General features: G+C 37.1%; 1 protein-coding gene across 1 annotated transcript in view; it reads left to right on the forward strand.

The window, feature by feature from the left end:
• LOC103605337 (structural maintenance of chromosomes protein 1B-like) overlaps positions 1 to 23,136 on the forward strand; it is a gene marked incomplete at its 3' end in the record, with an annotated part of 77,726 nt that overhangs the window by 40,875 nt on the left and 13,715 nt on the right. The window contains 6 exon segments of the mRNA XM_008589907.1: positions 1,912 to 2,058; positions 9,138 to 9,215; positions 11,088 to 11,194; positions 14,367 to 14,508; positions 15,394 to 15,539; positions 16,950 to 17,103. Of these exon segments, the coding sequence (XP_008588129.1) occupies positions 1,912 to 2,058; positions 9,138 to 9,215; positions 11,088 to 11,194; positions 14,367 to 14,508; positions 15,394 to 15,539; positions 16,950 to 17,103 (774 nt within the window).

The following is a 23,136-nucleotide window of genomic DNA, read 5'->3' on the forward strand; positions in this document are numbered from 1 at the left end:
TGATGTGCATTGTTAGATGTGAGTATTAGCTTTTTTTGCCTAAATGGTTAATTACTTGCCGCAATATAATATATTGAATATTTTATCTTTTTCTTATTTAATTGAATTTAGTGGTTATAATATTAGAATTTAGTCATTATAGTATTCTAAATTATTAATTATACTGTCTTCTTTTTCCACCTAGTATAATTTCTTACATTTATTTTAATTAATACTTGTAGCTGTCTGATTGTATATTAACATGTTATAATTTTTTTGGAATCTATGAGAATTAAATTCTTTAACAAAATAGTCAAGGTGCACGTTATAAATAAGTAAACTTCTAGCCCACAAGTGCTATATAATCAGTATGTCTAAAATGAAATTCCCATTCTCTTTTCTAAATCTTGATCTCTCTTCTGTATTCTTCAACTCAATTCTTGATAATACTATTCCAGCCAAACAAAATCCTATTGTTTCCCCAGGGAGTCTTTCCTAACCTCTACATCCAAACAATCCCCAGGCTCTTCCTCTTATATATCCTGAATATTTCTTAAATCATTTTTTCCTTTTCTTCACCCTCAGTAATATTGGCTGAATTTATACCATCATCTCTGGCCTTGCTGGACTAATGCATTTTCCAAATAGTTGTCAGGATGGTCTATCTAAGGCTCCTCTCTGTCATTTCTTTCTTTCTGTTGGGTGTCAGAGTGTTCAGAGCCAGTCCTGCTCAGCTCCCTCTATAAGCTCCTCTAGTCCTCAATGGAATTCCATACACATTCTTAGATGGCTTACAAAGATCTGGCCTGTCTACTAGCCTCGTCTCTATGTTGCTCCTTAATTCATCCAGGAATTCCAAACCCTTTTATGTTCCTTCTTTCCCCATCCCATCCCTGTGACACGTGCACACTCATACACAGTCCATTTTATGCATTCATGCCTTTCCCGCCAGCATGCCAGCACTGCCCTTTCCCTGGCTACCTCCTGTCTGTGTCAGAGACAACTGCCTGCTCAATATTCCTCTCTACTTCTCCCTTACTCATGGACCTTGATTTCATTGTGTAGCAATCTAGGTGTAGCCACTGGATGTAAATGGTAGTCATAGGTGGACCTGCTAGGAAAGCTTCCTTATAGGGCCCTTTTACCCTGACTCTCCCTTCCTGTCTTCTTTCTTGAAGCACAGACACTATGGCTGAAACTCTATGAATCATCTTGGACCTCACAAGGACTTTGAAGGTTGTCATATAAGAGACATTGACATACACATATTAGTAGTACACACAGTGTATAGGTTAGATACGCTTTATTGAGAACAGTAGTACACACAGTGTATAGGTTAAATACGCTTTATTGAGAACAATTTAGAAGCAGGGAATCAGTGGAGCCTTTCACTTACTCCATAAAGCACATGCTTACTAACAGGACTATAAACTTCAGGCTGTATTATATATCTTGTCCCCATTTAAATTTTTTTCTTGGTTCCAGTTTCACATCCATTTTGGAGAGAGTGATGTTTTGGGTATCCTAATATTATTAAGGCTATTTTCAAAATATGCCATTAACATATATGACAAGTTTCCTCAAGATACAGAACTATGTAATGCAAACTATTTGATACTAAATATAAATATTCTTAGTTTTTGCTTCCCGGTGTTGAATATGTTTGGACCTGATTTCAACTTATTTCGAACCTTTATAATTGCTGTAAATTTGTTGCCTAGAATTACTTTGGGCGTTAGTGAAAAGATTTTTGTATTTGTGGTTTGTTTCTTCGTTGGTGTCGCTTCATGAACTACATATTTTATTAGTAAAGTATACTAAATGGTTTTTCTCATCTTCAAATTTTCAGCTGCACAAATTGCTACATTATGTCCTTATTTTTATCTTCTTTATGTACATTATTTTCAAGGTGAAATATTTTTAATTTTACAGACAGTGGCTCTTGATGGAACATTATTTTTAAAATCTGGGGTGATCTCTGGAGGGTCAAGTGATTTAAAACACAAGGCTAAATGCTGGGATGAGAAAGAGTTAACGAATCTAAGAGAAAGAAGAAGCCAGCTAATCCAAGAGCTGAAGGTAAATCCATGTCATAAAAGTTATAAAATACTAGTGGAATAAGCTAGTGTGTTTTTAATCCAGGTTGGTTTTTTATTTTTATTTTTTTGGTAGTAAAAGTAGCATGCCTATAATTTTAAAATATTCAAATAATGCAGAATGTAATAAAAATAAAAATCTTTCCTTTACCCATCCTTATATCCCAGTGGTATTTTCTAAACAGTTTGATGCTTAGCCCCCTGAAGTGTTCTCCGTATATGCAAGTATATGTATTACATTTCTTATTTTCTTTGTTTTAAATTGAAGTTGTGCTAAAGTAGTGTTCACAGCAAGCTTTTTCATTTAATACCATAAAATGACATGTTTTTATTTTCACATATAGAAAGTTACTTTATTTTTTAATGAATTCTGCCTGGTATTTTATTATGGGTTTATTTATTTAACCACTCTCCTATTGATTTGTATTTTGCTGTTACAAATGGTGCAACATTAAACATTCTTTAGAGATGGAGAATAACATAGTACCTAAGAGTAAATTCTATAGCCATCTTGCCTGGGTTTGAATCTTGACTGCCACTTAGTAGTGGTATGACCCTGGGCAAGTTACCTGACCTCTTTGTACCTTAGTTTCCCCATCCGTAAAATGGGGATAATAAAAGAACCTACCATTTAGTGCTATTATAAGGAATAAATCAAATAATTCAGATAAAATACTGAACACAAGTCGTGGGTTATGAAGCACGCTATAAATGCATGTTGGTATTATGTCTTTATTTGTATAACTATATCTCTGAGATGAGTTTCTATAAGTGGAATTTCTGGGTCTAAGAATACGTGGACTTAAAATGTTAATAGACAGTTGACCGATGAGCTCAGGTGGTTAGAGAGTCACGTTATAACACCAAGGTCAAGGGTTCTATACTTGTACAAGTCAGCCACCAAAAATATAAATAAATGAAATGCTGATAGATATTGCTAAATTCTCATCAAAAGAAAACTTGTAGTAGGGCGTGCATGGTCCTAAATTGCAGCACTGGGTATTAGTAAATATTTTAATCTTTGTCAATTTGATTGATAGAAAACTGTAATCTAGTTTGATATTCATTTCTTAAATTATAACAGGTTGAACATCTCGTGTATTTGTTGGTTCTTTGTAATTTTTTCTTCTGTGAAGAACTGTGTGTTTATTTTCTGTGCACATTTTTCTATTAGGTTTTTTTTTTATTACCTATTTAAAGTTATTTTTATAATAAATAAATCTCCCCTTAGTCATATACTCTTCTGTTGTAAATATTTTCTGTTTGACTTTGGAATTGGCTTTAGTGGGGTATAATTAGCATACAATAACAGTCACCCATTTTTAATGTGTAATTGAATATATTTTGACAAGTGTATGTCATTATGTAACCACCACCACAACCATGACATAGAACATTTCCATTACCAACACCCCCCCACATTCCTTTGTGCTCCTTTACAGTCAGTCCCCTCCCCTAGGCCCCCTAGGCCCTGGAAATGAAATCTTTCTGTCATAGTTTTTCCTCTTCTAAGCTTTCATTTAAATGGAATCATACAGTAAGAAGTTTTTGTCCATGCTTTCTTTATTTAGCCTAGTGTTTTTGATACTCTTGTGTGTGTATCAACAGTTTATTCCTATTTATCTGTGTGACGCTTGACTTTATTCTTTTTTGTCATACATGTGCTTTTAATCTTTATGTAGCCAAATTTATTAATCAGTTATAATTTCTGAATTTTGTAATATATCATGCTTAGAAAGATGTAATTCTTTCTTAAGCTCACAAAAGAAAATCAATAATGCTTCTAGTGCTTTTGCGTATTTAACATTTACATTTTTTTATTCCTTTGGAATTTATTTTGATGATTGGGGGTCCAACCTTATTTTTACCAATTGACTTGTCATTTTATAGAAGTATCATTTGGTGAATAGTGTAATTCCCCCCCCCACACACACATACTTGAAATGTCAACTTTACAACACACACATACTTGAAATGTCAACTTTACATAGTAAATTGATAGAATGCTTCCAGATAATTTATTTTTCCTATTTAGGTTTCTTCTTTTGTGTATACAAATTACCAGTTTTTGATACTTGAGTCAAAAACTCAAGGATTGAATCAATAACTTGATTTTTGGCAAGGTTACTTAGCATGTTTTAATCTTTTTCTGTAAGCATAATACCACATTTTATGTTTTAGTCTAAGGTATAGAAATATACAGCTTTTAGAAATTTTATAAATTTAGGCCTAGGCCCAGAGAAAGTTCTGAGAAGCTGGCAATTTGAAATGACTTCTGTTCTATCCATGTCCATATTAACTTCCCACCTGTGTGTCTCACCTGAACCAAGTGACAGCTGGGTGGGAATGATATCTTGGGTTCTCGGGGAGGCTGCTCGGAAAAACTGATGCAGAGTTTCTTCCTCTTCATCTGTAAAGAGCACCTGGGGAAGAATCAGGACATGGGGATCCTAAGGATAAATTGAACATTTGTCCCATGTGAGTATGCCTGGTCTTCTTGAATCCCACAAAGCTAATTATTTGCTGACGAAGTAGTTTGTGGGGCTGCTGTTCTTTAGGGTGCTTTAATACCCAAACCTGATCCTCATTGGGCAAAGAAATACTTAAAAGCATCTGAGGTGTTCCAGGAGCCAGGCAACAGCTTGAACAACTGAAAAAAGTAAAGGAGCCTTAAGGAGATTCAGTATAGTTTTGACCCCCACCCTAACCCCCATTACCTCAAAAGAAAAAAAGAGAGAGAGAGAGAGAGACTTTCTAGAACTAAAAATATTTCTTAGCTATAGAATTGAAGGAGAGGATTGCCATTTTTGAGAACCAAATTAGCAACCTGAAAGACCAAGTGGAAGAAGCATCTCAAGGAGGGGAACAAAATTACAAAGATAAAGATATCTGCTAATAGAGCCTTAGCGGATAGACTCAGGAGACTTGAGAATAATAAAATCTCAGAAGGATGAAAAGAAAGACAGACGAGGGGAAACAAATTTTTTAAAAAATACTCTAATCTGAGTAGCAATCTTAATATACCATTGAAAGGACACACTCAGTCCCAGTCCCATGTAGGTTTGGTGAGAGAAGGCTACAATGATGCAGATCTTGGTGTAATTCGTGAATGCCTAGGTTATAGAATTAGTAGGTTATAGAATCGGTGCCAAACTACCCTCCCCCCCACTTTTCAAGAAAAAAAAAATTCTAGGTTTAAAAAAATCAAGCTTATATTAGAGTACAGAACTGGATGCTACTATGGAATAACAGCTACAAGTAAAAGGACTATAACCCAGGATACAATTTACCTTTTAGGAATCTGCAGATAAGCGAATTCAGAGAATATGTCATCCATATACTCCATGTGACAAAGATACTAGAGAAAGTACTCTAAGTATGGAATAATAGCTACAAGTAAAAGGACTATAACCCAGGATACAATTTACCTTTTAGGAATCTGCAGATAAGCGAATTCAGAGAATATGTCATCCATATACTCCATGTGACAAAGATACTAGAGAAAGTACTCTAAGCACCACAGGAATTAGAATAGACCTAATTATAATAAATTAATAGTGCTAAACTAACAGCAAACCGAAGGTATTGGAAATGGAGAGAGATATAAATGTGTTCCAAAGTTTCATCTGTGAGGAATCTGTGAGGAAAGGAAATGAGAATATTCTAAAGATCGAATCTTGAGGGGTGGGAGTGACAGAGTTGAAACCAAAGTGTTAAACACAAAAACAAATAGCAAACCACCAAAAATGAATGAAAAGAACAAAAAGAGGGAAGGAATAAAATTTTTGCATATCAGTCGTTATGGTAAATGAGTGGATTTAAGTCTCCCCTTGAAAGACCGAAACTGTCATAGGTTAAAAACCTAAATATCATTTACAAGAAGTCATCTTAGAACTGAATGTTGAAAATGATGGGATGAGCACGTGACAAATGCAAAAAACAAAACAAAGGAGTGAATATCAGACAACGTGAACTTTAAAGTTAACAATCCTTGTGTCGTCTAGTACGCTTTCAATAAATATTTATTAAATGAATTGAACAAAGGAGATGTTATGTGATAAGAAACGAAGCTCTCCATTATAAGCCAGTTTGCCGCACAGGGCACCTAAATATTTAAAGTGAGAATACTTCTTAATAAAGATGAAACTTATAGTGAAACATTTTAGTGGTGTGGCTCGAAGTTACTCGCAGGCTTTTATGCTTTAGTTTCCTTATCAATAGAATGGGAATAATAATAACACCGATTTCATAACCTTGTTAAGGGGATTAAGTAGGTTAATAGATAGAACCTGCAAAGAACAATGATAAGTGCTCAATAAATGTGACGTATAATGAACAATACCCATGAAACACTTAGAGAAACTGATCATATGCTGACCGCAATGGAAACCTCAAAAGTCGACATTTTTATAGGTCACCTTGATCATAATTTAATGAAATAAGAAATAGTGACCAAAAAAGTTTTTCCCTACATAGAAATTAAATGTACTAGTAGTTTTCGTATCAAGAAGTAATCAAGAAGCAAATTATAAAATGTCCAGAAAATGATGAATATACTTCCTACCATTTTTGTTTAAATTTTTATTTATTTTTTTAAAAGATGACCGGTAAGGGGATCTTAACTGTTGACTTGGTGTTGTCAGCACCACGCTCTCCCAAGTGAGCTAACCGGCCATCCCTATATAGGATCCAAACCCGTGGCCTTGGTGTTATCAGCACCACACTCTCCCGAGTGAGCCACGGGCTGGCCCCTTACCATTATTTTTGAGACACAGTGAAAACTACATCAAGAGTAAAATGTCTTAATTATTAAAGAAGAAAGATGAAATACAAGAGAACTTACTACTCACCTTGAGAAATTAGAACAACCACAAAATAACAAGACTTTTTTTTTTTTATTTTTCAAAGCTGAAATTAATTACAACAGAAATGGGACAAATTAATCTAAAAAATCTGGTTCCTTTGAATGACTAATAAAATAAATTCTTTGCAAAGCTGTTTCCTTTGAACAGCTAATAAAATAGATAAACTCTGAAACCCTAATGAAGGAAAGAAAAGCTAGAAGCAAACATATTTGATCAGGAATGAGAAAATTAAAAAACTTTAAAGAATCTTAGATGCAAATAACTATATAGTTTAAAAAACTGAAAATCTGGAAGAAATTATTTTCAGAAAATATTAATTACCAAGATTGGACAGAAAAAATGTGGGATATTTGATGCAGTGGCAGGCATTAGTGAAATTGGCTGGCCCATTCCCCATCCACAATTTCTTCCTTCCTTGCCTGCCTCTATTGTAGAATCATAAAAAAACAAGACAAGTTGATTTCCCAAGTTTCCTTGTGGCAAGGGGTGGCCATGTGACAGTTTTGGCCAGTGAGATATAAGTGGAAGTGTTAGTGTTACTTTTTGCATTTTCTTCTACCTGCCTAGAACACAGTTAAGAGCCGTGGAGCTGCAGCAGCAATCTTGCACCAAGAGAAAAGCAAGCAGGAGATAAAAGCCATTGTACTAAGAAACTGAGAGTTGGTGCTATTGTTGAGCAGCTGCATCACTCTACACTGCTTTTGTGTGCAGGAAAGAAAAAAACCAATATATTTAAAGCCACTGATAGTTGGGTGATCTACCACTGAAAAACGACTTAAGGAATATAAAATGGTGCAGCTGCTGTGGAAAATAGTATGGTGGTTCCTCAAACATAGAATGATCCAGCAATTCTACTTTGGGGTGTCTACCCAAAAGAATTGGAAGCAGGGTCTCAGGGATATTTGTACACCCGTGTTCATAGCAGCATTATTCACAATAGCTAAAAGGTAGGAGCAAGCCAAGTGTCCATCGGTGGACGAATGGATAAAAATGTGGTATATACATGTGCGTACAGTGGGCTGGGGGAACGGAGAATGAGTAGTTTAATGGACTTAGAGTTTCAGTTTTACAAAATGAACAGTTCAGAAGATTATTGCATGACATTCAATATTTAAACAGTAAACTGTACACTTAAAAATGGTAAAGATAGTAAATTTTATGTGAATTTTACCACAAATTAAAAAAAAAAAAAAGACTCTGGGTTTATAGCTGGCTGAGGTCTATGTGATATAATTCTAATGTTATGTAAACCATTCTAACTCATAAAGAAGATGGAAACTTCCCAGTTCATTTTACAAAGATAGTATAACTTTAATATTAAATATAAAGATATACAAAAAACAAAACTAACGACTGACTTCCCTTATGAATATAAAGGCATAGTTTATATTTTTGCATCTAAAAAGGGAAAAAATATTCTGCTCACCATAGGAATAAATGTATATATGAAGGCACAGTAACTCCATAAAGATAAGCAATTATCATGGGTCAATTAAGAAAAATAAAAAGACAAAAGAAGAGAAATAGAGAGTAGAATAGTGGTTACCAATGGGAGGGGGCAGGGGACTGGGGAAAGGTTGGCAGACCGGTACAAAGTTACAGTTAGATAGGAAGAATAAGTTCTGGTGCCCTAGGGTGGCAATAGCTAATAATGTTGTATGGTATATCTCAAGATAGCCAAAAAAGAGGATCTTGAATGTTTTAACCACAAATAAATAATAAATGTTTAGGTGGTGGATATGCTAACTATTCTGATTAGGTCATAGTACAATATATGCATGTATTGAAACAAAAAACTATCCCATAAACATGTACAACGAAAAAAAATTTTTTTAATTTAAAAAGAAAACTGTATCTTATTGAAAGACATAAAACAACTGAAAGACATGCTATATTCATAGGTTAGAAGACCTTCAATATATAACATGCATTCAATTTTTTTTTTTTTTCCCCTTTTTGTCTTTCTTCGTGACCGGCAACGGATCGCAACCCTCAGTGTCGCGCCCGTCCCGGTCGCGCCCGTACCGGACCAGGACCGCCAACGGGATCGCAACCCTCGGTGTTGTGCCCGCACCTCGCTCAGGCAGTGAGCGGCCGGTCTGTATGTGGGATCCAAACCCTCGGCGGGAGCGCCGCTGCGCTCCCAAGCGGCGCACTGTAGCAGTGCGCCACCGGGCCGGCCCGTCACGTTATTGAGTCTCAGTGTTCTATGCTGAGCGAAGGAATCAAAGAACGACAACAAAGAATTAAAGAATTTCAAGAAAAGATTGATAAGGTCATAAATGTTATGTTTATTACTGAAAGGCATATAGAATATAGTTCTAGACCAGATACCAGATTTAGGACTTCTTGAATATGTGCTAAAGCAAACGATGATAGTTAACCATGCCCTATCAGAGACAACACGTAAGCTAAGTTTTACTGGTTTTCCAAACTAGTTTCCTTGTATCTTTTGAGAACCGCTATTGCCCATCTCAAGAGACAATGACAAGTGCACACTGCCTTCCATCCAACCTCTCCTTGCCCATTGTCAAAATTACAGTCTCTTCCTTTATCCCACTGTCCTTGACACCAGGGGGTAGAGAACTGTCATTTACATTATCTTTTAAGATTCCTCATTTACTCAATAGTTATTTTTTTCTAACATCTATTAAATGCCAGGCATGGTGCTTGGCTCTTGGGGCAAGAAAGATTTGGTTATCTAGCCTCTGCTTAAAAAGTGTCAGGAAATTTCTAATTTAACTTATTCCACCGTTGGGTATTTCTGATCCTCCAAGAGTTACTTGTCAGATCATCACTCTGTAACTTGCATCCATTGCTTTTAGTTCTGCTTTTTATCACATGATTTGAAACCAGACTCACGTTGCTCATTAATTATCTATTCTCCAGGTTAAATATCCCTAATTTCTATTATCATTTCACATTACCATGGATTCAAGGCAAGTTTTGGTAATCATCCTCTGGATGCTCTGCTGTTTGCCAATGCCCAGAACAGAGCATAATGTCAAAATATTTTCTTTTATTCTTTTTTTTTTTTTTCTTTTTGTCTTTTTTCGTGACCGGCAACGGATCGCAACCCTCAGTGTCGCGCCCGTACTGGACCGGGACCGGCAACGGGATCGCAACCCTCGGTGTTGCCCCCGCTCCTCGCTCAGCCAGTGAGCGGCCGATCTGTATGTGGGATCCGAACCCTCGGCGGGAGCGCCACCACGCTTCCCAAGCGGCACACTGTAGCAGTGCGCCACCGGGCCGGCCCCTCAAAATATTTTCTGATCAGTACAAAGAATCATGCATATAACGCTGTGTGTATAACTTTCCATGATTTGGATTATCTACTTGTGCTAATTGGATTGATCTACTGCATCAATCTTATCACATTTATATTTCATGTACATTCACCTAAAATCTAAAAGTTTTTAACATGTCCTTCTGTTGAGACAGGTCTCTCTCATCATACAATTATACTTACATGCAGGGCTTTAAAAATATTTGAGTTAAATTTTATTTTGTTGGATTTAGCTCATTCTAGTTTTTCCAAATCTATTTTTTTTTTCTTCCCCAAAAAAGATGACTGGTAAGGGGATCTTATCCCTTCACTTGGTGTTGTCAGCACCACGCTCTCCCAGGTGAGCCAACCGGCCATCTCTATATGGGATCTGAACCCATGGCCTTGGTGTCATTAGCACCACACTCTCCCGAGTGAGCCACGGGCTGGCCCATTACAAATCTTTTTGGTTCTTAATTCTATGCTTTATTCCTCTTGTTTTTATACTGTCTAAGATGCTATAGCATTACACATATGAAAGAATGTTTTCTCTGTTTACATAGAATGTTATATTTTGGTGTGACTAAAGTAAGTGACTAAATCTTGCCAATTTGATATTAAACACTTCATAAAGACAAAACACTTAATAAAGCCAATTTCAAGCTTTCTTTATTGGTTTTCTGAATAAGAAATTTGAAAATAGATGGACATAGTTTATGGAATTAAAGGAAGAGAAAGCACTGGCTCCTCAGAATACAGTAATGTTTGGAAGAATTAGTTTTTGACCTAATCCACAAAAATGTAAGGGGGAAAAATTTATATTTAAGCATTCGTCTATATGTTTCCTAAAATTATTAAACCTGTTTTAAAATCATTTAAAAGGTAGAAGATGATATTTGTCAACGCTTCTGTGAAGAAATTGGTGTGGAAAATATTCGTAAATTTGAGAACAAACATGTTAAACAGCAACAAGAAATTGATCAAAAAAGGTATTTTTATTAAGCCATTGGTAAGCAACTTACATGCATGTTAAAGTAATAACTATTATTTCAAAATTTAAAGGAATTATGCCTGAGGTAGTTTTTATTTTAGTTCCTCCAGAAATAGCTAGTAAAAATTCATATTATACAGAGATCTAGTTCTTTCATTCCATAATTTTTAAAAGAGAGCACAGATATACAAAATCAGAGAATGGGGTCATAATTACACATGTACCCGTTATTAAAAGAATAATTTAACACTAATTTGCTTGGTTGTCTGTAAATATCCATATATGCAGGTAAAATTGATAATTTTCAATAATGTATTACCAGAAGTTACCCAAAACAAGATAGAAAAATCTAAGGATGCCAGTTAACCCATAGGAAAAGAAAGTAAAAATGCTTCCTACCCACCCCATCCCCACATGCACCAAGCACATATGGTTTCACAGATGAATGTCCCAGCAAAATTTAAAGGCATGGGTAACTTCAGTGTTTAATGTTTAAACACATGTTCAATATTTGAACTGTTTCAGTGTGTAGAAGAGGAAGAAATGCATTTTTTCTGAAATAAACATAATATTGATGCCAAAATTAAAAAAGGTACAGATAAATATCTGCCAGGCACAATTCTAGGCACTGAGGATATTGGACAAGAAAGGTCAAGCCGGTACCTATTCTAGGTCCTTTGCATTTCCATGTACATTTTAGGATAAGCTTTTCAGTTGCTGTAAAAAACCTGCTAAGGTTTTGATTGAGATTGTGTTGAACCTATAAATCAATTTGGAAAGAATTGACATCAGAAACATACCAATTCAAGAGGATGGTATCAGTCTTTATTTAAGTCTCTCTTAATTTCTCTCATCAATGGTCTTTAGGGTCTTTTTGATAATAGCCACACCAAAAAAAAAAAAAAATGGTCTTTAGTTTTCATTAAACAATTGTGCATGTTTTGTTAACATTTATTTATTCCAAAGTATTTCATATCCTTATGCTATTGTGAATGGAATTGTTTTAAATTTTTAATTTAAAATTGTTTGTTGGTAGTATATTGAAATAAAATTGTTTTTTGTTATTTGAACTTGTATCCTGAAATCTTGCTAAATTTATTTATTATTTCTGGTAGCTCTTTTGTACATCCTTAGGATTTTCTACATAGTCATATTGTCAGTGAAAAAAAAAATTTTATTTCTGCCTTTCCAGTTAGTACATCTTTTATTTCTTTTTCTTGCCTAATTGTACTTGCTAGGACTCTAGTACAATGTTGAATAAAAGTGGTGTGAACAGACATCCCGCCTCATTCCCAGTCTTAGCGGAAAAGCATTCAGTCTTTCATGATTAGGTATATGAACTTCAGAATGCCCTTTATCAGATTAAGGAAGCTATCTTCCATTCTTACTTTACAGACATTTTTTCATAAATGAGTGTATTTTGTCAAATACTCTTTCCGGTACCTATTGAGATGATTGTATGGTTGGGTTGGGTTTCTTTTAGTTCATTAATAGTAAATACATATAATAGTACATTATATTGATTGATTTTGGAATATTAATACACCTTCCATACCTGGGGTGAACCAAATTGGTCATGATCTTTTTCATATGTTTTTTGGGTTTGACTTGTTAAAGTTTTGTTATGGAGTTTTACGTCTGTGTTTATGAGTGCACTCATCTGTAGTTTTCTTGTAATGTCTTTGTCATGTTTTGTTATTATTGTAATGCCAGACCCATAAAATGAGCTGGGAATTGTTCTCTCCTCTTCTTTTTTCTGGAGGAGTTTCTTTAGAATTGATATTGTTTCTTCCCTAAATGTTTAGTAAAATTTGCAAATGAGGCAACCAAAGCCATTCACCTTTTTTGTGGGAAGACTTGTGGTTTTGTTTGCTTTTTACAGTTTTTAATGTTACTAGCATTTCCAATTTATGTCAAATGATATACTGTTTTTAATTTATAACAGTAAATGTTTTCTTTTAAAACGAAATATTCCATTAATAATAATAAATGAGAATCTCCTGTTAAAAATAAGATTTCTTGAATTTTAAAAGTGACTGATTTAAAGAAATAAACAATATAGTACAGGCAATACCGGAAAGCTTTTTAATTACTAATTTCCAGTTTCCTTCATAAGACATAGAACAATTCTAGTTATTTTTTTTTTCCATTGGTGAGCTTTGGTAGTTTGTGTTTTTCAAGGAACTTGCGCATTTTATGAGTTGTCAGACTTATAAACGAAGTTATTCACAATATTTTCTATCCTTTTTAAAGTCTTCAAGGTCTATACTGATGTGCTTTCATTTCAGATATTGGTGATTTGTCCTGTCTTCCTCATATCTAGCTAGAAGTGTATCAGTTTTATTGATCCTTTATAAGAACAGGTCGTGGTCCTATTGATTTCTCTATGCTTTGTCTGTTTCTATGTTATTGATTTCTGCTGTTGAATGTTTCCTTCCTACTACTTATTTTGTTTCCATTTACTCCTTTTCTGGCTTTTTTTTTTCCTTTTTGTCTTTTTTCGTGACCGGTAACAGGATGGCAACCCTCGGTGTCGTGCCTGCACCGCGCTCAACCAGTGAGCGGACCGGTCTCTATATGGGATCCGAACCCTCGGTGGGAGCACCACCGCGCTCCCAAGCTCCGAACTCTACCAAGTGCGCCACCGGGCCGGCCCCCTTTTCTGGCTTTTTAAGATGAAAGTTTACATTATGTATTTTAGATTTCTCTTCTAATATAAGCATTGCAAGCTATTTATTTCCTTGTAAGTACTGTTTAAGCCGTATCCCACAAATTTTGGTATGTTGCCTTTTTATTTTCATTCTGTTCAAAATAATCTCTAATATCTCTTGTGATTTTTTTTTTTTCTGTGACTCTGGGTGATTATTCTCTTTTTTATCTGTAATAGTTTATGGTTATGAATTAAAATTTATTTCACTTTCAGAGATACATATGAAAATATTTACAGATTTGAAATTACATGAGGCCTAGTGGGAAGGGGCAGTGAGTGTGGTTAAAGATGAAACAAGATTGAGCAAGAATTGATAATTATTATAGTTCAGTGAGAGCTACAAGGGGGTTCATTATACTTTTCCTCCCAATTTTGTATTGTTTTGAAAATTCCATAAGAAAAAGTTAAAAAATCAATGTACTCTGCTTACCATTTATAATGCTTGACTTTATTATACTAGATTAGAATTTGAAAAACAAAAATCTCGGCTTAATATTCAACTGGAATATAGTCGCAATCAGCTTAAGGAGAAACTGAAAAACACCAACACATTAAAAGAAACTATCCAGAAAGCTAGAGAAGACATCGATAACCTAAAGAAGGTAATAATGGGTGGCTGAAGTGCCTCTCTATGGAAATTATAACATCCTTCCTTGAATAAACATGTTGAGCTCCTGAAGTGTCCTAATAGTGATAGAAGGAGTGGGGGGCAGATTTGCGAAAACTTAAAATCAGCAGAGCTTCATGAATTATTGGATGTCGAAGTGGGAGAAAAGGCAAAGGGGATGCTACCAATGACTGCTAAGTTCTAACCTGGATGATTGGTGATGGTAGATTCAGGTTAAGGAGAGAAAATTCTGGACCCTTGGAGCTTGAATTCCCTTTGTAACATCTAGATAGCAATTTCCAGCAGGTAGTTAAAGAGTACGTAGATAAGGGGAGAAGTCTAGGCTGGAGATACAGATTTGGGAGTTGCTGGTTATGAGAGTAAATTGAAACCATATGAGAATGGTTGAGACTCCCAAGCAGGGAGGTAGGTAGTGCAGAGCAGTGGAACAACGATGGGATTCTGGAAGGTGACCAGTTAGGTTATGAGGAGAGCCAGAAGAGGTAGTATCATAGAAGCCCCAGAGTTTCAGAAGGGAGGATGTGATGAAGGGTGTCAAAAAGGTACAGTCAGGAAAATGTCTGTTTAATTTCGTATTAGAGGTTATGACGACCACTTTCACTGGACAATGGGAACAGAAGTCAAATAGCAGTGAGCTGAGGAATGAATCCAAATGAAGGATGAAGGCAGGTAGTGATTACCAGTTTCCAAAAGTGTAGAATGAGAGTGTGGCACAATCTGTGATAGAGGTTCAAGCAGCACACAGAATAAGGAGACTTATCGTGGAACGAATGGTTTGGTTTTATTGGTAATACGGTAATCTATTGACCTTATTCACATAAAAGATAGTAAATCTACAATGCAATTCCTCTCCATTCAGACTGAAGAAAACTGTCTGCAAATCGTGGCTGAACTCATGGCAAAGCGGCAGCAACTTACAGACATACTTGTCACTCAGAATTCCAACATTGACAAAGTTGAAACTCAACTTGAAGAGGAACAGAAGAAGTTTTTGGCTGTTGAAAGGTAATTAAGAATTCATCAATTGCAAAGACCTAGCCAGAGTTCTAAACATGCATACCATCGATATGAAATTTCAAACATTCTGGGTTTGGTTTTTTTTGGCATCTGGCTGGAATGGGGATCCAAACCCTTTGGTTTTATAACACCGTGCTCTGACCAACTGAGCTAACCAGCCAGCCCCAATATTCTAATTTGGGGGAAAATGAAGAGGGGTGGTTAGTTGTTTAGAGTAAATAATCCTTTTTGGTGGATGAAAACATGAACCTGTATAGAGTCCCTTACCTTCAATCCCTCTTGATACTGGTATCTTCCTGCTGTACAGAGATTCCCTGTAGTCTGTGCAACACAGCACCCAGGGTCAGAGAGTAGAATGTAGAGCCACACTGCCTGGTGTCACGTCCCAGCTCTGCTACTTGCATACTATGCCTTACTTTCCTCATCAGTAAAATGGGATAATAATAGTGCCTACCTCATAGAATGCTGTGAGGATTAAATGAGTTAATATTCATATGGCACTTAGAATAGTGCCTGGAACACGATGAACATACATTAGCCATGATCGCGATGGCACTTTGAATCGGCTGGCATGTTGTACCAGAATGACATCTGCTTTCCTGTAGGATGGACACGACCATGGGTGATCACATGAAATGAGTCTGTTTTTGCTCAGCTTCACGGCATTTCACAATTTTCCTCACTGTCCAAAGATCTTCAGTGTTTCAGAAAGTTCTTTTTCTAAGATTCCTGAGTAGAATTAAAGTCTGCTTACTCTTGATTTTTTTACTCTTGTATTTAGTTTAAACAAACTCATTTGTTCATTTTCCTATTCTTGAAAACCATAGTCCTTCCTTCCTTCTTCCTCCCTCCCTCTCTCGCTCTCCTCCACCCTGTCCTCTTTCTAGGTCCCTTTAAAATCCCACATTGTTTCAGCTGGTAAAACCCAAGCCCTTACTTTCAGATAGAAGGCCTTACATTAGTGGTGGTGGTGGTAAAGAAACTTCAGATTAGTAGGTGTGTAATAACTAACTTGGTAAGACATTTTTCTTGCTAAGAGATGTTTTGTCTTGGTTTGAGATTCTAAAATGTAGAGCTTATATTTAAGGGAAAAGTGCAGCTTGAAAAATTATACAGATTTAAAAATAAAGTAACTAGGAAAGCACTGTATATTTGTTAACCCTGATTAAAGCAGTAATGTTTATTATTGAAAAATGTTCCCTTGGATTAACTAATTACATTTATGGCCTTTTGCAGGAGTGTTAACTTGTAAATTAGTAGCATCAATGAGAGAATTCTAGAGCTTATAGCACTAACAGGAAAAAATATTTTGTCATGGAAGTTTATAACATACATTTTTCTTCCTTGGTGCTACTTTACACAATGAGTAAAATCACTTTCATATCTGTGTATTTATAGGGAAATGGGAAAGTTGCAAAAAGAAGTTGTAATCATTCAGACTTCTCTGGAAAAGAAACGATTAGAGAAACATAACATGCTGCTTGATTGCAGAGTTCAAGACATTGAAATAATTCTTTTGTTGGGGTCATTGGATGACATCATTGAAGTGGAGGTATTCTATCAAATGATTTTAAAATATGTGCAGTTGTATGGAAATTAATGCAATGCCCTTTGACTGCTTATTCTTTCTTTTGTTCTATAACTCCTTTAGGGGTGGGGAAGACATCTTCTTCTAGGAAGGAAAATGGGCAAAATGGTTGTCACTCTAGAGGATTAGGAATTTTGTGCATTTCTCTTTTCTCTTTTGTTAATCATGTCTCCTTAGCAGTACAGGGTGGATCCGTGTTTCTTACCTACATACTGTATACAAAAATGAAAACAGAATTAAAGCTATTGGAGTTAAGAACATTTTTGCACAATGAACCGCAGGCTGTATGCAAGTCACCTGCCAGCAGGAGCAGTTCCCTGCACTCTCGTAACATTGTAGGTAATGTGTGGAGGGATCTTGCTCTGCACCTTCACCAACAACTGTATCAAGGTGGTTCTCGGAAGAAACAGGTCCCACTGAGTATCTCCACGTGGTGAGAGTGCAAGGAGAGGCAAAAATGGACACCCAAGAAATCACAAGATAAGACCAAGGCCCATTAATGGTCAACATTTCCCTATTGGCCTTTTTTCTTTCATTTTCACCACATTTCTATTTTACAGGATACTTTAGGATGGTTGGAAGTATATGCCATTACTTCTGTCCCTCATGTTAGGGAAGGATGACTGTTCAGTTCAGAAAGAATGTCTTACTATTAGCTAATCCCGATTATAGTAAAAGTAGTTATTTATTTTGCCTCTCAAGTCATCTGTGAGTTCTTACTGAGTGTGTTAGTCAATATCTTCTTTCTGGTCTCCCTCCCATGTCCTCCTCTCCTTTCTACTGTGTCTCCAGACACTCAGAAATTCACTCAGTTCCATCCAGTTTTCAGCTCCATAAAAGGCCTTGGATCCTTTGGGTTATGCAGAATGAAATATCTATAAAAGAAGGTTTTCTCTTGCTAATATTGACGGTGGTTCTCGGAAGAAACAGGTCCCACTGAGTATCTCCACGTGGTGAGAGTGCAAGGAGAGGCAAAAATGGACACCCAAGAAATCACAGGATAAGACCAAGGCCCATTAATGGTCAACATTTCCCTATTGGCCTTTTTTCTTTCATTTTCACCACATTTCTATTTTACAGGATACTTTAGGATGGTTGGAAGTATATGCCATTACTTCTGTCCCTCATGTTAGGGAAGGATGACTGTTCAGTTCAGAAAGAATGTCTCAAAAGTAAAAAGAGAAGAGAAAAAAGAGTGAAAACAAGCAAACAAACAAAAAAGAACAGGGACCCTCCACCCACAACCAGGCACACCGCTAGTGCCATGGGGCCTTCCTTGGGTCCTGAGGCATGGATCTGGGGACCAGACCCCCTCCCACAACCAGGCACACCACCATTGGCACTACCAACTAGGTATGCATGCCAAAAACATCACCTACATGTGGGTGGCCCACTACAGCCACCACAATAACCACGGCTGCCACGAAAGCAGCTAGATGCCACAACCACAATGCAGATGGTCTGCCAGCCTTTGGAGTGCATTGACACAAGGAGAGTCACCATCAGAGACAAAAGAAAAGAAGAGGCTGTCTCTGTCCACAAAGCTTATTCCATAGTGACAGAAGAAGCATGTGCTCTACAGTAATACTGGGGGACCTGAACACACCTCTCAGCATTGGACAGATCATCTAGGGAACAAATCAACAGAATAACCATTACTCTTTCAAAAGGAGAGAAGAAATCTATGGTAATTAGAGGGGGGAGGGCGAGGGAGAGGGTAAGGGGGAGAGATTGAACAAGAGTATAAAGAATAAGTATGATTTGTTACAATATATATGCTAGTAATATTGATTTGATCAACATGTGTCAATGTCGAATGCCCCAAATATGTATAATCAATTGATTCAATAAAAAGAAAAGAATAAAAACCGAACAGAATATTCAGGAACCATGGAAGAGCTGCAAAAGGTGTAATATATCTATAATGGGAATACCAGAAAGAGAAGAAAGAAAGTAACAGAAGACATATTGGGAACAAGGAGTGAGAATTTCCCAAATTTAATGTCAGACATCCAACCACAGATCCAGAAAGCTCAGAGAACACCAAGCAGGTGTTTGGTGGTGTCTTTTTAGACAACACCAGAGGCATGCCCCATGAACTAAACAAATGATAAGTTGGACTTCATTAAAATTAAAAATTTCTGCCACGTAAGAAACTGTCAAAGGAATGACAAGACAAGCTACAGACTTGGAGAAAATATTTGCAAAAGACATATCCGATAAAAATCTGAAATACAGCCCAGCTGAAGGAGCTGCTTGGAGTCTACACAGTTGTGCTCCCCTAAAGGAGATGACATTGTACCCCACCCTCTGTGGCTCACAAGCCTTCTTCACCTTCTTAGAACTGGAACTGTTGCAGGGGGGGTGTCCAGGGTTGGGGGGATGGTAGCTGTGCCCTCATCCTCATGCTAGAACTAAAGCTGCACACTCCCTTTGGGGGAATCTTAAACTACCCCTCCCAGTCCACCTGCAGACTGAGCTGAAGGGGTGCATTGCCCCTTGGGAATTGCTGTCTTATTTGAGAAGCTGCTTGGCTGAGCTAAGCAGCTGGGTATTGCAGGGCTGAGCTGATGTTCTGCCTCACATCCTAGGGAAACAGAGCAGTGGCTGAGCTGAGACACCTTGTTCTAGGGGCTGGACAACTCTGGTACTCTGCATCCCTGGAGCTGGACCGTTACCTACAGATGGAGCTGCTGAGAAATCCCTTCCCCCAGGGAGTGAAGTCAGCACTATGCTGCTCCCTTCCCCCCGAAGCCCCAAAAGCTGCACCTCTCCATTCTGGGTTCTTGATGCCACTGCACCTGGCCTCAGAAGACTGAGATAGTGCTGAGTCCCGCCGTTTCAGGAGCTAGAGTCCTCACTACAAGGTGCCTCATCCCCTGGGAACTGAGTGACAACTGAGCCCCATTTGCTGTGGTTCTCAAATTGCAGCTGTACTCTGCTCCCCAGGTCCAAACTTCCAGAGTACCCTTTTCCCCCAGAGTCGAGCTAGTGCTGTGCTCAGCCTGCCAGGGTCAGAGTCACAGCTAACGGAGCCCAAGCTGTCAGGAGGGCCTCAGCTACAGATCCCGGTGCTGTGGGCATTCGACATCTAAACCTGCTACAGAATGTGAACCTGTAACCGAAGACCTAGGTACCCACAATGGGTTTGTGAGACACTGAGCCCTTAAGAGCAGAAACAATGAAACTACTAGAAGAAAACAGAGAAAATGCTACACAAAATGAGAGTAGGCGGTGCTTTTTTGAACAAGACTACGAAGGCACAGGTAACTAAAGCAAAAATAGATAAATGGGACTACATCAAACTAAAAAGCTTCTGCACAACAAAGGACACTATAAACAAAGTGAAGAGACAAGGTACAGAATGGGAGAAAGTCTTTGCAAACTACATATTAGACAAGGGACTAATATCTAAAGAATATAAGAACTCAACAGCAAAACAACCAAATTAAAAAATGGGCATAGAACCTGAACAGACCTTTTTCAAAAGAAGACATACACATGGCAAACAGGCACATGAAAAAATGCTCAACATCATTAATCATCAGGGAAATGCAAATTAAAATCACAACAAGATAGCTTTCTTCAGTTAGAATAGTTCTTATCAAAGGGAGAAAAATAACAAATGCAGGTAAGGATGTTGGGAAAAAGGAACTACCTCATTGGTGGGAATGTAAATTAGTACAGCCATACTGGAAAACAGTATGGAGGTTCCTCGGAAAACTAAAAATTGAACTACTTATGACCCAGCCATCCCACTACTGGGTATATACCCAAAGGAAATGAAGCCAGTATATCAAAGAGACATCTGCACTCCCATGTTCATTGAAACACTATTAATAATAGCAAAGAGATGGGATCTACCTGAATGCCCATCAACGGATGAATGGATTAAAAAAACCTATATTATATATGCGCAATGGAATACTATTCAGCTATAAAACAAAATGAAATCCTGTCATTTGCAGCAAACATGGGTGGAACTGGAGACCATCATTTTAAGTGAAGTAAGCCAGGCACAGAAAAACAAACACCACGTATGTGGAAGCTAAAAAAATGTGACTTTTATAGAAGTAGAGAGTAGAATATTGGTTACCAGAGGCCCAGGGTGGAAGGGAGGGTTGGGGTGAGTGTGGTGGAGGGGACTGGTAGATTAACAGGTACAAAGCTATTGTTTTAGTCCGTTTTGTGTAGCTATAACAATACGTGAAATGGTAATTTATTAAGAAGAGAGGTTTATTAGGCTTACAATTCTGGGACAGCTGCCTCTGGCATGGGCCTCAGGCTGCTTCTACTCATGGTGGAAAGTGGCAAGTGGCAGGGAGCCGGCGGGTACAAGCAGATCACATGGCAAGAGAGGAAGAGAGAGAGAGAGAGAGAGAGAGAGAGAGATCCTCTCAACTTTGCTGTGAACCTAAAACTGCTCTAAAAAACAAAGTCTATTTTTAAAAAAAAATAACTTCTCCTCCTGGTGCTAGTAAAGCTACACTGGAATATTGCATTCACTCGAATCAATTTCCAACAGTGCCACATTGGGAGATCAGATTTCCACCTGAGTTTTGGAGGGGAGAACACATCCAAACTCCATCAGCTAAGCTACTTACCCTAAGTGAATTAATATACAGTATGTGCCTGTATTAAAACACCACCTTGAACCCTATAAAGATGTAGAAATAAGTGTTAAAATTAAAAAAATAAAAATTTAAGAGAAGGAAGTACTGATACATGCTACAGCACGGATGAACCTTTAAGACCTTATGCTCAGTGAAATAAACCAGACTCAAAAAGACAAATATTATATTATTCCACTTATATGAAGTACCTAGAATAGTCAACAAATTCATAGAGTCAGAAAGTAGAGTAGTGGTAAACAGACTGAGGGGAAGAGGGTGTGGGAAGTTGTTTTAATGGATGCAGAATTTCAGTTTGGATGATGGAAAAGTTCTGGAGATGGATGGTGGTGATGGTTGCACAACAGTGTGATTGCACATAATGCCACTGAACTGTGCAGTTGAAAATGGCTAAAATGGTAATTTTATGTTTTGTATATTTTATCACAATAAAATTAAAATTGAGTAAAATAAAATTAAAACTTTAAAAGAAAAGAAACAAAATATAGAGAACTCTTAAAATCTAAAAATAAGAAAACAACCTGATTAAAAACTGGACCAAAGACCTAAACAGGCACTTCATCAAAGAAGATATACAGATGGCTACGCACCCACACGACTACACACCTATCAAAATGGCCAAAATCACCACTACACACCTATTCGGATGGCCAAAATCCAGAAAACTGACAAAGCTAAATGCTGACAAGGATGTGGAGCAAGAGGAATTGTCTTTCATTGCAGAAATCCATAGAATGTTACAGCCACTTTGGAAGACATTTTAGTAGTTTCTTACAAAAGTAAAAATACTCTTATTGGGCTGGCCCATGGCTTACTTGGGAGAGTGTGGTGCTGATAACACCAAGGCCACGGGTTCGGATCCCAATATAGGGATGGCCGGTTAGCTCACTTGTGAGAGCGTGGTGCTGACAACACCAAGTCAAGGGTTAAGATGCCCGTACCGGTCATCTTAAAATAATAAAAATAAAAAACTCTTACCATATGTTCCAGCAGTTGCATTACAAGGTACTTACTCAAAGATGCTGTAAACTTATGTCCATTCAAATACTTGCACGTGGATGTTTATATCAGCTTTATTTATAATTGCCAGAACTTTGAAAAAACGAATATATTCTTTAGTAGGTGAATGGATAAACTGTGGTACATTCAGACAATGGAATACTATCCAGCACTAGAAAGAAATGATCTGTCAAGCCACGAAAAGACATGGAGGAAAATTAAATGCATATTTCTAAGTGAAAGAAGCCAATCTGAAAGGCTACATACTGTTGATTCCAAACATATGACGTTCCAGAAAAGGCAAAACTATGGAGGCAGTAAAAAGATCACTGGTTGCCAGGAGTGAAGGATGAACAGATGGAGTACA

The sequence above is a fragment of the Galeopterus variegatus genome, unplaced genomic scaffold (genome assembly GCF_000696425.1).
Source record: "Galeopterus variegatus unplaced genomic scaffold, G_variegatus-3.0.2 Scaffold5748, whole genome shotgun sequence".
Classification (NCBI taxonomy): domain Eukaryota; kingdom Metazoa; phylum Chordata; class Mammalia; order Dermoptera; family Cynocephalidae; genus Galeopterus; species Galeopterus variegatus.